The sequence below is a fragment of the Carassius gibelio genome, chromosome B13, assembly GCF_023724105.1.
Source record: "Carassius gibelio isolate Cgi1373 ecotype wild population from Czech Republic chromosome B13, carGib1.2-hapl.c, whole genome shotgun sequence".
Classification (NCBI taxonomy): Eukaryota; Metazoa; Chordata; class Actinopteri; order Cypriniformes; family Cyprinidae; genus Carassius; species Carassius gibelio.
Genome location: NC_068408.1, coordinates 12,272,304 through 12,288,528, shown reverse-complemented (window position 1 = coordinate 12,288,528; position 16,225 = coordinate 12,272,304). Strand labels below are relative to the sequence as shown.

General features: G+C 37.6%; 2 protein-coding genes across 4 annotated transcripts; one reads left to right on the top strand and one right to left on the bottom strand.

The window, feature by feature from the left end:
- Nucleotides 1–37: 37 nt before the first annotated feature.
- Nucleotides 38–6,293, bottom strand: rgra (retinal G protein coupled receptor a). The gene is made up of 7 exons (XM_052571944.1): nt 5,861–6,293; nt 5,463–5,619; nt 4,644–4,765; nt 3,694–3,847; nt 3,334–3,451; nt 2,543–2,656; nt 38–1,153 (listed from the first exon to the last, which is right to left on the bottom strand). Exons 1-7 carry the CDS (start codon nt 5,937–5,939, stop codon nt 1,010–1,012), a joined length of 888 nt encoding a protein of 295 aa, XP_052427904.1. The 5' UTR covers nt 5,940–6,293; the 3' UTR covers nt 38–1,009.
- A 1,574-nt stretch (nt 6,294–7,867) lies between these two features.
- Nucleotides 7,868–15,573, top strand: LOC127969795 (leucine-rich repeat, immunoglobulin-like domain and transmembrane domain-containing protein 2). 3 transcript variants are annotated; one of them, XR_008156356.1, is made up of 5 exons: nt 7,868–8,287; nt 8,591–9,051; nt 9,392–9,697; nt 9,872–11,981; nt 12,383–12,529. XR_008156356.1 is itself a non-coding variant. In XM_052571895.1 (4 exons), the coding sequence occupies exons 1-4, from the start codon at nt 8,079–8,081 to the stop codon at nt 10,912–10,914; spliced, it is 2,019 nt and encodes a 672-aa protein (XP_052427855.1). In that variant the 5' UTR covers nt 7,868–8,078; the 3' UTR covers nt 10,915–12,340. The 3 variants fall into 3 exon arrangements, 2 of the variants coding, with proteins under 2 accessions (XP_052427855.1, XP_052427856.1); XM_052571895.1 differs by lacking the exon at nt 12,383–12,529 and having other exon boundaries at nt 9,872–12,340; XM_052571896.1 differs by lacking the exons at nt 7,868–8,287; nt 8,591–9,051; nt 9,392–9,697 and adding an exon at nt 13,967–15,573 and having other exon boundaries at nt 10,918–11,981; nt 12,383–13,158.
- The last annotated feature ends 652 nt before the right edge of the window (nt 15,574–16,225 follow it).

The following is a 16,225-nucleotide window of genomic DNA, read 5'->3' as shown; positions in this document are numbered from 1 at the left end:
AATTATATTTCTGTTATGCACAAAGTGAAACTACAAATAATTCTTAGACTTTTAATTAAAAACATGAAGTGTACAGTGTATACAGTGTACAAAATAGCAACATAAAAATAATTTGTGATTCATTTATTATTTTTCAGTTGTCAGAATGATTCATGTTAAAACAGAGACAGAATCTGCAGATGGAAAACGAGACCACCAGTCTGAACATTTCCAATCGCAGTGAGTCTCATGCATAATCTTTTCCTTTTGACTAATCTTGTGCAGTAGGGAATGTGTTTTCATGAAAAGCACCGTTGTTTCTGGGATTAGAAAATGTTGCTTGCCTAATTCTGTCTCATAAGCTTGATGTAGACCTTTATCTCATAGCAAATGATTTCCCTATGTGCTAAATAATGTACACTTTATTTCCTGGGTGTGCCAAATTGTACATTATGGTTAACATGAAATAAATTAATATAATGTAGAGAGGGTAAAAAGTATTGCACTCTTAAAGCTAGCAGTAAATAAATGTGTTTTTTATTTGTAACTTTTAATTTTCTCTAATTGTGACATTTAAAAGGACAGTTTTAATGTACAATGTAATGGCACTTATATGGCAATAAAATATCTTGAAAGTTCACCCACAACCTAAAAATTATATATATATATTTGGTTGTGTTTACTGTACTTCCAGAACTGCATATATGGAAGCTGCTTAACCATTATTAAATGATGGCCACAAATTCTGTGCTTAAATGTTCTTTGCAATGATAAGGATGAAATTGGACCCCTATTTGTAACATTTCCATTATAGGAGCCTTGTCAAAATATCAGTTTATACATTTTATTAGTTGCTGAAATTAACTATATTATATATAAAAGACCACAAACTACCACAAACACAGACTCCACACTCATGTCCACAAACACTCCACCGAAATACAGCAAGAATGACATAAGCACACAGTTCCAATAAACAAGGGTCATACCTGTTAGAAACTACCAGGACATGAACTGTTATCACATTAGTTTATTTGGTCTTGTTCTCAACAGCAGAAGTCTCAATCTTTTGGCCAGTGAGCAACTGCCAGATTCCTCCTCTGTAGTTCTCATTTCCAAGGGAGTAAACAAAGACGTTGAAAGTAGGTGATGTCTTAGCCAAAATGGGTGCAATCTGTAAGAATATGTTCAGAACAGATTAATTTCTGCAAACAATATTGAATAAATAGTTTAACAGTAAATTTTTGCTTCAGTTACTGTTTTTACACTAGTCTCAAAATGTATTTGATTCAAAATCCAGTAAAATTTAAAACAACTAGTCTCTATTTGATTTTTTTATTTTTTTTTAATGTATTAATGTCATGGCAAAGCTGAATTTTCTTCAGCCATTACTTCTTCAGTGTCACACAACAACAGCAGTTGTGCTGCTTAATATATTTGTGGAAAAAGTTATATAAGATTCTTTAATATATAGTTTAATATATATAGTTGGGTTCATTTGGTCACAAGTACAATTTGTATTTTTTTTTAGCTGCTGACCAAAACATATTCAAGTTACAGTTTTATCATGAATTTGGGTTTAAGTGCAAGCTGACACAGTCTGAGATTTAATTTGAAGGTATTCTCATCAAAATTGGAGGAAATGTTAAGGAATTACAAAAGACCATGAGTAATTGGACCGCTGAAGCTTTTTCATGGACATGCGTGGGATATTTCTTTGTTATTTCAACATCAGTTAAGCAGGTAAATGGTCTTGAGTGGACTGTGCCATTTGCATTAGGAAGCTGTTGCTGTGAACCCACATCATGTGGTCATGGCAGCTCTCCATGCAAGTAAAACAGAACAAATCCATCAGAGAGAGAGAGAGAGAGAGAGCAGGAACATTCTCAGTTCAGCAAGTGAAATGCCTGCTCAATCAGGTTAAAATCAGAAGAAACTAAAGGCAGAAAGACCCACAAACAAACAAATGAAGTCAGCTGCAGTAAAGGCCTGGCAAAGCATCACAAAGGAGGAAACTCAGTCTCTGGTGATGTCCATGAGTTTCAGACTTAAGGCAGTCATTGACTGCAAAGAATTCTCAACAAAATATAAAAAAATGTATAAAAATGGTTCTATTTCCTAAGAATTTTATATTTTTGTTCAACCCCTTGAATTAAAGCTTAAAGTCTGCACTTCAATTTCATCTTGATTGTTTTATTTTTAATTATGCTCTGGTAACATACAGAGCCAAAATTATGAAAATGATGTCAGTGTCCAAATATATATGGATCTGTTTATATTAAATCAGACTAGGATGTGTCATGTATTAATTTAATTCATTTGAGGTTCAATGTAACCATTAGAACTTTTTATTTTCGTATGTGGAACACAAAAGAAAACTTGATAAATCTATCCTTTTTTTATGTTGTTTTGGTACCCACTGACTTTCACTGTATACACAAAACCAGACTTTGCAGTATCTTCTTTTGTATTCTACAAGAAGACATAAAGGTAGGTAAATGATTCATGTTGGGAGGAACTCTTTTTTTGGGTGTCTGCTATGCTTCAAACATGATTTGCTTACCATTCTCAATTTAGGAGAAACAAGTGTTGCATTCTCCACAGCAGCATAGTAAGCCAGGATACCATAGGGGCCCCAGCAAAACAGCATGGTCTTCAGAGGAGTGCCACAGTTGAACTGCACATAAAGAGAGAGCAGAAGATTTAGTCTTAGTTGGATTTCTAAGTCACATGTTGCAGATTTAACTTTGATGTAACATATACACCATTAAACATTTTACTGTTCTGATGAGTGAACAAACACAAATCACACACACACACACACACACACACACACAAGCAAAAGAGTTAATTAGAACAAATATAATAAGCTCAATTAAGCATGAAGGCTCAACAAAGACATAATAAAATGACCTACATACTACAGGCTGTAGTACTTTTATGTGTACTACTGAGAAAATCAAAACAAACTTGATTGTGTGCTATTATTATTATTATATTTCAGCTTTATTCCAATAAACAAAATGTTTTTAATAGTTTTAGTTTCAGTTAAGGATAATAACCTAGTTCTGTGGTAGTCTTAACTGTCTGTAAGGAAATCCTCTTCCTTTTCAATCACTTTGGTATTGGTGTGCATGCAATTTTTTAGTGTTACATAATAGTTCTGTCCTAGAGAAGAGTTCAGTAACTGTTGCAGAGATGCCTTTGTGCTCCGAGGCAAAACATTTCTTTGACCTACTCAAACCCTGTGAATAACAGTCTTATGCAATTTGAGGGGAAATGTATACTCTGTCCGTTTCATGTACCCTTTGGTCTCACATGTCAAATTCTAATATGATACAGAGGATACTTTACCTTGGCTTGGCCAGTCTTCTTGAATTTCCTATCAATGGACTTATAGGAAGACAGCACAACAAACATCTGAATGCCCATGTTGAAGATGGACATGGGGATCAAGTAAGACACATAGTTCCTGTGTAAAAGGACAGACAATTACATTATAGGTCTTATTTCACAGTCAACAGATTTACAAGGAAATGAGAGTCATGTGACCTCTCCATGACCCTAATTTTGCTTTTTTTATGTGGGTCAGAACACACATTTGAATATATGGGTGAACATGTGACTGAAACGGACACTGGTGAGCAATGTCTTATGTTATAATCATAAAAAATTACATGAATTATGAGCGTAGTAATTAACTGTGCATCGTACCTGTCACCCTTGCTGTAGTCCAGTGTGCAGCAGGTCCTCAGGGGCTCGTAGTCATACTCTCCCCAGCCAATCAGAGGCATGGCAGCCCAGAAGGCAGTGAAGAGCCAGATGAAGATAACTAGGGTGATGGCACTGCTCCAATGCAGTCTTGTCCCTAATAACACAAGGTATTACTACAATAATACAAGTTATTACAGTGGTACTGGTATCATAACAGCATTTAAAGCTAGTCATTAGCTTACAGTCTTTAGACATTCACGTTCATACATATGCATATGAACAAAGACAAAAGAAAAAGACTAAATGTATTTATTGTTTAAATAAGAAATAGGAATATTTTAAGAACCACTTAAATCCTTAAATCATTCTACACTCTTAAAAACCAAGATTCTTCACTAGCATCTGTAGTTCCATGAAGAACCTTTAACATATAAAAAAGGTTCTTTATAGAAGAAAAGGGTTCTTGAGGTTATACAAATGTTAATACTAACAAATACAAAATGGTTATTTTAAGAACTATTCACAGAAAATTAGTTATTATATGGAATCTTTATAAATGCTTTTAAAACCTATATTTTTAATATTAGTGTAGTATTCTGATATGGTGCTCTCTCTCTCTCTCTCTCTCTCTCTCTCTCTCTCTCTCTCTCTCTCTCTCTATATATATATATATATATATATAAAATCTTTAGTGTCAAAGTTTTAAATGGTTGTGTATGTTCTTGTTATTCACATTTACACACCTTATTCACATGCTCTGCGTTCACATTTAAAATGGCTCTTCACTGAGATTCTGAAAAGAATGGCCTTCGGTGAAGCCTATGTGCACTTTTAGTGCCTTTAGCAGGTGGTCTTGGCAACATGGGTGGTCTGAACTAGAACAAAGCATTTCGAATATCCTGCTGATTTGGTAAGAAGCATCTCATTCTTTCTTTTATTTTATTACTCACTTGTGCAGTACTGGTGGTATCTGTCCCAAGCAATAGCTGCAATAAAATGGATGCTGGCAAGAGCAGTCATAAAGCCCTGGAATCCATGGGTTTGGCATCCGTCTGATCCATAAGGCCAGTATCTGGCGTTTCAAGAAGATAAAGTATTTAAAAAGATAAAACTTTACTGGTTGATGTTCATAGCTTATGTTGTTTATCTGTATTAATAGTTTTTAAATGAATAGTCATGTGTTATGCTAATTTGTTTCCTTGAATATTTGATATTTCATATTTGTGTTTTGGAACATGGTAGCAGGTTTCTGACCCAAACTGCTCATTAGCTGGCTACAGTTTCCCAAAAACAGCTGATTTGTTGCATTAGCTAATGACCAATTTGGAAAACTAATAACCAACAGTTGGAAACCAACTATCATGCTGTAATAATTTATATTTTCCCAGCCTGGTCAACCTGGTGTTGCCAGAAGCGGCAGCTGAAAATGCCCCACACTTATCTTAAACAAGCCAACAAACCAGTCTGTCCAGACCAGGGAGACCAGCTAAAACCAGAAAATCACATTAGGCTGGATTATGCTATTTACTTTCGCAGGGATGTGATTAAATTACGAATTTCGTCACACAGACAGTTAAAAATTAGATGCTACCCCAACTATCACTCACACACACTATAACTTAAGCTGCACTTTAGTCATTCATTACGAAAAGGCCCCTCTTTACCAGCATTTCATCACAGCTGTATTTACACACTACACCCGTGACGCAGCGTCGCCTCTAGGGGTTCTGTCAACAACATCATCCACACACAAACGTGCGCGTGCTCACCTCAGGAAACTGGAGAAGGCAGCAACTGTGGCGTTCATAGAAATACCCATATCTGCCATGGCCAGACTGAATACGAGAAAATTACTTGGGGTCCGTAATTCTCTTATTTTAAGAAAAGCAACAACGGTGACAGCATTCAGGAAGAACCCGAGGAGACCTTCAGAAGACACAAAAAACGTGTGAACATTCAGAGCTTCTTGAAGCCCCGAAATATCGGTTACACAACAGAAACATACATTCATTGACATGCTTCAGATAGACAGTTCAAAAACATGCGTTTTTTTTTTTCAACCGTTTTGCTATCGTTCCTGGATAAAGCGCATCCTATTGAGGCTATGCATATCCACAAAGATTCTTTTTATTTTCTTTTTTCTTTTTAACCTGAACATGACTCTTACCCTCCACGAGCAGACAAGATCCCAAGGAGAACACATCAAACTCGGAGAATCCCTCTGGTAATGGATACGACGTCACCATTTTGAAAGCAATGTTGATACCAAACTATGCAGAACGACAGTCTGCTTGCGCGCGCGATGTGCCTCGGTGTTTTCAGTCGAAGCCTTCTTTTAAAGGAGCATTTCACGTGAAAAAGCATGAACGTAATTATGTAAAGCCCTCTCCCTCTGCCTCAATCCGCACAAGAATGTCTTAATGAATATAACAACTCAATACCATTGACCCCTAATACGTATTTACACAGGGCGACTGTAAAGCGCTCATTCAGTTACACAACAAGCCTTTGTGTGTCGGACGCTTGAGCGCTCTGATGATAAGACCGAGGTGGATGGATGAGAACCAGTCCAATCTGTGCCAATCCAGTGCGTCGTGTTCTGTCGAGTTGTCGAGCTGTCACTCCTGACACTAACGGACACTGTGTACCAGACGTATACATAGGCATAGGGATGATTAGAGAAATCTCAATTGTATGAGACACTGTGGTTTGGAGAAATAGAATATATCTTCAGATACATTAGAGAGAGAAAATAACACTTGTACTGTATTCACAAATGTATTTGTTGTTGTTCTGAGATATAATTTTAGGGACATTTACAACATCAATTCTTTATCCTATATAATCCCGATCTTAAAATGTGTTCATTGCTGAAATAGAAACATTTGTAATATTTATAAACAAAATAGCCAATCCAAAACTGCATTTATTAAAAGGCCTTTTGTTTCCTGATTGCATTATTCATACATGACTGAAAGCATAATAATAAGGTACAAAGAGTAACACTGATACACTAACCTACTTTCATCAGGTATAGATTTAATCTGATCTACAATCATCAGTGTTTTATCACAAGAAATTCTGTGCATTTCCACATGGCCTTACATATACAATGTATCATTTCTGAGTGAAACAAATGAAATGGCAAAATTCAAATTCAGTGCTTACCATACCATACATGTCCCAAACAAGACCTATATTGTTCAGTCAAGTAGTTCAGTAAAGATTATGAGGTTATGAAATATAATTTACATGTAAAAAAAAAAAATGCCTATGGTCATATGACCATACAAAATCCTTTTTTTTTTTCACTTCAAATTTCAAATATTTACAACTTGGCACTAAAGAACAGATGACCTAATTCCAAGGTTCAACCCATGTTGTGTTTATAAACCTACAGTAGCATAAGCAAATAGGCTTCTGGCAAAAATAACTCTTGTGGTCCAACAGTTATTGGAACACAGTCTCATTAAATAGGGACACGCCATACCAGTTTTACACCAAGTAAAGATTTACATGTAACCCTTTCAGAAAGAAAATGTGTGGAAAATTTTAACTCTTCTGCATTTGGCTTGCTCCAGAAACTCAAGAAAGATTTTCAAATATTTATTATCATTCGTGCACGTTTTTTTTCTGTTTTGAGTTCATGATGTTAAGATATTTCGTTATTTATTTTCTTACACTGGCCTCTATCTGCCTATTAAGAGCAGGCGAAGAGCAAGCTGCCTTTCAACCAAGGCCTAACAGGATTACATGAAGGGAAATATTTTAAAAATCCTGTTGGACACGCCACTCAATGATAGCTGTGCACAAACTTGGATGTCCTTAGTCTGCCAACTCTCATGCAGATGATACATTGCACATTAATTATTACAAGAAAGGATCGATAAACTAATTTTATAGCAGGGAAAAAAATAATATTATTTGCATAGAAATTAATATTTTTTTTATTAAATAAACTATTATTAATTAATTATTATTATTTTATCAGTTGTTGAAACAAAATCTTTCAACACTCCCTGGTCTCCCCCATGTTCAGTGCAAGATAGGCGATATAGTGACTGGTACAGCCAGTAAGTACAGACCAGGTTCCAAAAGCATTCATCAGCGCTTACACAATCTAGAAGTGATGCAACTTATTTCATAGTTTGGCTGTCAGGTAGAGGATGGTTTGAAAGAGAGCTGAATCGGGGACGGGCAATTCAGAAATATTTCCTCCCTATAATTAACAGCTGTATCTCTGTGTAGCCTATCAGATTCCAAGACGCATCCGCATCTAAATGAAAATAACGCGCGTGCTTTCGCTAATCCTCATCTGTCCTTTTTATCTGCTGGACTCGTAGCAGTCAGATCACTATGGGACATCGGAGCAGAGCGACGATGACATGCTGGTTATTTTCCCCATAATTGCAAGTGGATGGTTTTTCATTAAAAACTACGTTCGGTTGCGTTTTGTTGACACGAGTAGCGAAATGTCTCTTACTGTCTTTTTGAGTCTTCTACTGGCATCTGGTGGCTTTCCACTTGTTCGGAGCACCTGTCCTTCCCAGTGCAGCTGCTTTTATCATAACCTGAGTGATGGATCAAGAGCCAGGTGAGTCTGTAGCCTATGTAATTCATGCTGTGCATTTTAATTCACTTGAAATGTGGTGCACTTGTGCCTTTTTGATTTTTGCGCATTTCACATTCTGGCTACATATTGTGTGTAATACAGTTTAGGATATATTTATATTTTTCATTTATTTTTCGCAATGTGTGTACATTTTCACGCAAATAATAACTTTAGATTTGTGAATTTGTAATTTTTTTTACAAGCATTTGTAGCTTCGGTCAAAGACCGCTGGTTTTCAAATCCCTGATTATCACTCTTTATTCTTGTTTCTAATGCGTTTTGCAGGAGCGTGATTTGCAATGATCCCGAGATTTCCCTGGTGCCCGCCACGTTCCCAGACGACACCTCGAAACTTCGGATTGAAAAGACTTCCATCAAGAGGATCCCTAGCGAGGCTTTTAGCTACCTCTCAAACTTAGAATTCCTTTGGATGTCTTTTAACGTTTTGTCCTCTCTCAGCTCGGACAGTTTTCGGGGTTTGTACAGTTTAGAGGAACTAAGGCTCGATGGAAATTCGCTCACTTGGTTTCCGTGGGAATCCCTCATGGACATGCCCAGTCTGAGGCTACTCGATATACACAACAACCAGCTGTCCTCAGTACCATCTGAGGCTGCTCCCTACATAAAAAATTTAACCTACCTGGATTTATCCAGCAATAATCTGCTGACAGTGCCATCTGATGTCCTCAATATGTGGTTGACAGTCAAACCCACCCAGGGAGCAGAAAGTTCAAAAATGATTCTTGGTAAATTCTTCCTTTGTTTTCTTTTCTTAATTTAATATTTTTCTACTTAAAATGTATATAAATGTATATGTTTAATTCACTGTTGTTTGTGTTTTCTTTGCAATTATTTGTGAATTTACAAGCAATTTCTAACCAGTAATTATTTTTCAGTGTATATATTTTTATATAAATGCATTTTAAAAATACATAAAATAAAAAAAGAAGAAAACATCCCTTGATTTCTTAAGAAAACTTTTAGAAGACATTCTCTCAGAATGATTTTTTTTTATAACAATCATAAAGGTTTTCTTAATTAAAGAGTTTTGTGGTTACTTGCCATTGATCATTTGTTTTGCCCCAGGTCTTCATGACAACCCTTGGTTGTGCGATTGTCGATTATATGACCTGGTCGAGTTCCAGAAGTCTCCCAGTCTGTCGGTGGCTTTCATTGATACGAGACTGAGGTGCGCAGATCCAGAGAGCCTCTCTGGAGTTCTGTTTACCGATGCTGAGCTCAGGCGATGCCAGGGGCCTCGTGTCCACACGGCCGTAGCCCGGGTGAGAAGCGCAGTGGGGAACAATGTGTTGTTGCGATGTGGAACCATTGGAGTTCCCATCCCCGAGCTGGCCTGGAGAAGGGCAGATGGGAAGCAACTGAATGGGACAGGTGAGTCAGCACAGTGGTGGCCGGGTAAGCAGCATTAGCCAGAAGTGCTAATGCACAGTGATTACACTGCTGGCATGGACACAACAGTGCACTGTAATTACACAATACTAATTAGTTCTTGCATTCTGAGTGAATGTACTTAAGCGTTCTACTTGTTTCATTTAAATTTTGCAGCTCAACTGGAGAATTCAAAGGAGGGAATCGTTTGGTCTATTTTAAGCGTGCAAGCAGTGTCCTATCGTGACACAGGAAAATACATCTGCAAAGCAACAAATTATGCAGGGAGTGCAGAAGCCGTAATTTCTTTGATCATAAGTGACGCACCCAAACATGAGAACCTGACAGTGGATCCAAAAACCAAAGTGAAGTCCAAAAAGCCGAACCCAATAGTCAAGGCAGCCTATCAAGAAAAACACATTGCCACGTATGTTTCCCCAACTCCCAAAAATGCACTACCACTCGGTGCCACCGTGAGCTACACAGGCCCATATCCAGGTATGGAAAGCGACAATGCCGCTAACAGTCGGATGAATACCCAAACAGCCAGTCCCGACGGGTTCCTAGAGACCAATCTGAGCAACCTGGCTGCGAACACATCTTCGCTGCAGCAAGATCCAGACAGGGTTGTGCGCTCTGTGAAAGTGATTGGCGATACGGACTACACTGTGTGTCTGAACTGGAGGGCACCAACTGCCAAGAACACGACTGCTTTCAGTGTACTCTACGCTGTGTTTGGCGAGAGGGATATGCGCAGAATTAACGTCAATCCAGGCAACAACCGGATCGTCATTGAGGGACTGGTTCCAAAAACCAAATACATCGCCTGCGTGTGCGTCAAGGGGCTGATCCCCAAAAAGGAGCAGTGTGTAATCTTCTCAACAGATGCTGCAGCAAGCGCTAATGGAACCCAAAAGCTTATTAATGTTGTAGTAATCACAGTTGCTTGTGTGATAGCCGTACCTCTGACTGTGATCGTGTGCTGCGGGGCACTTAAAAGGAAAATTAAGAAGTTTCTGGGCAAAAAGCCCAAAGACATTCAGGACTCGTATGTAACGTTTGAGACTCTGTCTCCCAGCACCAAGGCCAAAGGCTTGGAAGGGGAATATCTCAACAGACTGAATGCAGAGGAATCCAACAGACTTCTGTCGGCCCGGTCCAGCCTAGACTCTGAGTCCACGGCTAAGATTGAGGGACAGCCCAACGAATACTTCTGCTGACAATATCCCTCAGCCACAATTCCACCACGCAGCCATCACAGTATCCAGGCCCAGCCGCAGTACCTGAGTGCACATAATCTGTACCAGCAGTACATGACTGGCCATCCATGAAGAAACTTCAGGATACTTAGCATAAGTAACAAAGTTCAGAGATTAAGACTTTTCTCTTTGTTACTGTGCTTTTGGACTTGGTTCTAAACTAAGCCTTTGGCTGGTGGTGGGGTTGTGGCTGAGCAATCCCAGGAAGATGTATATATGGACTTTTACCCATTCAGACAGTGCTAGGAGGAACTGTTTCTAAGGGAAATATTCATATTGTTTATGAATAAATATTTTATTGTTTATTTGTATATGTAGAAAAATATATAATAATATGTAACAATGATATTATTATGTAAAGAACTGGGGATTAATTTCCACAGTTTTTCCATATTACACATTATCAGTTGGGATTTTCATAAACTGGAGAAAAAAACAAACAACAAGGTGTAGAAACAGTTGTCACTTAGAAATTGTAAGTACGTTTCTGAAGCAGCAAGTAACACATAGAATTAAACATTACATTTTGGGATAGAAAGACAAAAATAAAATGTTCTCATATCATATAATCAAATTTTTTTTTTACAGTGTATGCACCTACATTGTCATCATTGTGTATGTGACATTATTTCTGTTTACCATGTGAAATTTGTGCCACCTGAACCATTCAGAACTTTTTGTGTCCCAGGTTGCTTAGTACCTATTTACCCATTAACATTTTGTATATATATTTCAATAAAGTGTTACATTTATTATCTTTTATTAACAACAATAGTAGGTCAGATCTAAGTTCCAACCAGTCTCTCACGGGGTATGTCAAGGATTACTGATAATAGGCTTTGCTCAACTCTACCTGCAGTCAACTCTACCTGCAGTCATGTCAAGAGCAGACACGGAGCAGATGTAATGTTAAAGGAGACTATGGATGCATCAATTATATTTCGTTTGATTGTTTTCTTTCTTTTATTAAATCCTATCAGCTCAGAGTGTTTTCCAGGATGCTCCTGTGGGACTGACCGTTATGGGAGGTTAGTTGCAGCTCCTTTCAGAGCACACAGTATTAACAGACGTCAGCAGTGGGATTGAGCAAAGATGCTTGTTGTTGTGTTGAGAACAAGGCTAGCTATAGTATATATGTGTGAGTTATAGTCTGTAAATATGAATATATGTATGATTAGAGGAACTTTTTTGCCCCTTTTGTTAAAGAAAGGAATAAATAATGGTTTATAAATATATATGCTTTATATTATATTTATTTATTTAGAATTATTGTGTCTGATAGTACTGCCATTACTGTCATGCCCATCATAGGGAATACCTCTGCTAGACAGCTTGAAATGAGAAATATGTTTTGTTTTATTTTTAATAAATCCAAAGTTACGGGTTATCCAAACTTAAAAAAAAAAAAGCAATTGGTTTTTTTTTCTAGGTCACTCACGTGTATGGAAGCGCCATTGTCCGGCATTCCTGAGGACATACCGGGAGATTTAACTAAAATCCGAATAGAGAAATCACTGCTAAGTGAGCTACCAAAGGCAGCGTTTTCCCATGTTAAGTTGCTAAAGCATCTCTGGCTGAACTTCAATGACATCGCCATCATAAATATCAAAAGTCTGGAAGGTTTGGGCAACTTGACGGAACTCCGGTTGCAGGGTAACAAACTGCGATCAGTACCATGGACAGCGTTTGAGGAAACCCCCAACCTCAAGATCCTGGACCTGAAGCACAACCGCATCGACGCCCTCCCGGAGCACGCGCTAAAGTTTCTACCAGGCCTGACCTACTTAGATCTGTCCTCCAATCAACTCTCAGTCATTTCTAAAGACGTCTTCCTGAACTGGCCTCTCTATCACACAGAAAACCAGCACGAGCGACCTATTGCGTCCAACGTTGTTCTGGCGCTTCACGACAACCCGTGGCTATGCGACTGTCGCCTGGGAGGCTTCATTGAGTTCATCAAATCTCTGAGTCCACCATTCATTCTAATGAACTCATATTTGACATGCTCTAGCCCCGAATTCAAGGCAGGGAAATTTTTCCATGAGGTCGATCTAATGACGTGTGTGAAGCCTGAGGTCAGCTCCCCAGACACCAACATCACCGCGCCGTTAGGACGGAACATCACGCTAACATGCTTTGCCACGGCCAGACCTGAACCTGCTGTTCGGTGGATATATGGTCTTAAGATACTAAGAGGATTTCGTGGTAAGAGATATTCCCGTAAAACATGTTTACATAGTTACACGTTTATCTTCACTTAAATAGATATCTTTATTTAAAATTGAGGAGCTTAACCCTCACTTGGTGCACACAGATATTATTACACTTGCGATAAGTGTAAACACACACACACACACACACACACTTTGTATGTTACAAAATTACATATTCTGTATGTTTAAACCTCATCTTCATCACTCACTATTCTAATTCTATTCTTAAAAAAAATCGAACTACCTTTCTAATCTACTTTCTTTTCATTTATTATACAATTATAAAAAAGACTTCTAAAACTGCCATAAAAGCATCTGCTAAATGACTAAATGTAGATGTAAATTTTAAGTTTCTAAAAATCACTCAAAAAGTGTGTCAAAATAGTTTTTCGTAGCATTTATTGTTAATAAACAAAATTATACACAAAAATTCCAACCTTCTATTGTGAAAATGTCAGAGATGTAGTAATGAATAATTTTTTTTTATATTAATATATATTTTTATACTGTATTAAAATATTAACACACACAGACACACACACACAAACACACACACACACACATATATATATATATATCATACATTTATAAATTATCAATATAACAATCATCATTAATAGTAATAATACATTATAAATACATAATTTTTTTACATAAATTATTAATACATTTTGTATATTTATTTGATAAAATAATTATATATCAATATATTTTAAATATATTTCTTTATAATAAAAACAAAATGTTGTTGCTGTTGTTAAATTGTCCTTAGGTAAAAAAGGTTTATTATGTGTTTTCAGAGATTCAGAGCCGTGTGGATGAGGACACCATCAAGTCTCAGCTGATCATTCCTTCGCTCCATCCGGCCGATCGAGGGCTTTACACCTGCACAGCCAACAACTTCATTGGCAATTCCTCCATCAGTGTTTTACTGGATGTGAAGTCTCCGGAAGGCTCAGTGTCTCATTCCTCAGGCTTCCCTGCTGCCATCGCTGAGGAAAATGTTTACATTGATATCCGTATTGCCAAGCAGACAGTCTATGGCATCACAATCGAGTGGCATGCTGTGACAGACAATCCAGCTGAAACCTGGTTCACCATCCATTTTGGCCGATATGACACACCAAAGAAGGAGCAGATATATATTGGGCCAGGTATCAACACATACTCTGTCACAGACCTGCTACCAGCCACTAAATATGAAATCTGTGTCACTCTGAAAAACCAGGCTCCTCGGAATGGCCAGTGCATTGTATTTGTGACAGGCAGTGATTTCAATGAAATGCAACAGAGAGAGAAGCTCATTCATATTATCATCATTGTACTTGCCATGGTGCTGGCTGTGCCCGCGGGAATGTATGCCTGTACCACCGATGCCAAGTTCAACTGCTTTGAGCGTTGCACGGAGATGTGGAGAAACAGGAGACAATCTGAACGCTCTCACACATCTGATGAGAGACAGGGCACATTTGACAGTCTCCAAGCTGCCAGTGATGAGGGCCTCTGCAAGGAGTCCAGCAAAGAGCGGAAAGCCAGACGAAGGTCTGCTGAAAAGATACAGAAACTAAAGAATGAACGGAGACCAACAGCTGAGCTTTACTGACACCACACACTCAAAGACAGCTATAGACTCATTAATACCCATGAAAGGATTCAGACAAGCCTCCATTTTAATTACATTGTGACATTTATCCAGCTTGAGTGGAGATCCGAGTAAAGTTAATATGCTTATTTTGGATGCAACAGTCTTCAGAAGAGAGTCTCATTTGGTCATGAACACATGGATCAGTTGCTGCTGGACAGGGTTTTCCAAACAAACTGGTAAAATCTACAGAATAAAAGCAAAGACCATTAATACACTGAATCTCTATTACAATTATTATCAGAAGAGAACAAATTCACTTTGACAGCTCGTGACAATTAGTAGTGCCCAAAACATAGACGACATTCATAATACAACTACTGTATATAAAATTTCAGTTTGTTATATGTATACTTGTATGATTGTTAAATTCATTGGCATGTTTTATGTAACAGATTTATTTTAATGCACATAATGCGAACACAGGAGTAAAAAAGCAGATTAGGATTTTTTATGCCTGTTCAATATCAGTTCAATCTAACAGTGGACCAAATTCTTATCTTAAAATAGACACAGGCGTCAGCCAGCAAGCACTTTGACGAGCACACTGAAAATGTCATATACAGACAATGAACACTAAACAATGACTGATATAAAATGACCTTTAAAGAAACTAAAACTGATTTTAATTTGAAGATACTGTAACCCTAAATTGCTGTTTTTGAAAATTTATGTTTTTTTTTTCTCCTAAAGTATTATATATTTTTTTCTTTAAAAAAATTGTAATTGGTGCAATATTTGTCCGTTATTAAATGTATGAAAGTATATTTCTGAACTTGTGTTTTTATAGTTGATTTTGTATGATAGATTGTGGACAGTGCAACTGAAGGCTTTAAATTTAATTCAAGAGATTTGTTAAGATGCATGCAATAACTATCAGGCCATAGGTTTAGCGCTGCTGAAGCGTACCACTCTGCACCAATCCAGGCTGCGCATGGTTGACAGTTACGCGTAGTTTTTTTCCATTGTGCTGCTGCTAAACCAGGATTAAAACATACAGTACGTGACCAATCATGAGTCATCAGACTCGCTACGTCCCTAAAGCAGGGCACAGTTCTCCGCATATGGTATACTTATACCCATGCTCATAGATGTATGTGTGAAACTTTTTGAAAATGGTTTTAATGGATATGCTTTTGGTACTGGAAGAGTGCTTCAAGAAAACAGATCTTTGTTATGTATTTCAGTGTTAAACTTGAGTGTTCTGACTTTACATCACTTAAAGGTCTGTGTGACCTTAACCAGAGAGCTCCAAAATCAGCTAGTCAGAATGTACACATCTTGGTTTGAATGTTCTATTTTTCTTTTATCCTAGTCCATCAGCGCACTTTGCAAGTTTGTAATCCTCTCTAAAAAACACAGTAATCCTACTTGCTTCCTACAGGGTATAATTCCATGTCATTTGTGCTTTTACCCC

Bases quoted from the DNA above. Each gene is read 5' to 3' on its own strand.
- rgra (XM_052571944.1), bottom strand. From the start codon at position 5,939: ATGGTGACGTCGTATCCATTACCAGAGGGATTCTCCGAGTTTGATGTG. The intron at 3,848-4,643 runs GTGAGTAATAAA...TTGTGTTATTAG, and splicing joins ATACCACCAGTACTGCACAA to GGACAAGACTGCATTGGAGC. The intron at 1,154-2,542 runs GTAAGCAAATCA...ATATTCTTACAG, and splicing joins TTTCTCCTAAATTGAGAATG to ATTGCACCCATTTTGGCTAA.
- LOC127969795 (XM_052571895.1), top strand. From the start codon at position 8,079: ATGCTGGTTATTTTCCCCATAATTGCAAGTGGATGGTTTTTCATTAAA. The intron at 9,052-9,391 runs GTAAATTCTTCC...GTTTTGCCCCAG, and splicing joins AAGTTCAAAAATGATTCTTG to GTCTTCATGACAACCCTTGG. The intron at 9,698-9,871 runs GTGAGTCAGCAC...TAAATTTTGCAG, and splicing joins GAAGCAACTGAATGGGACAG to CTCAACTGGAGAATTCAAAG.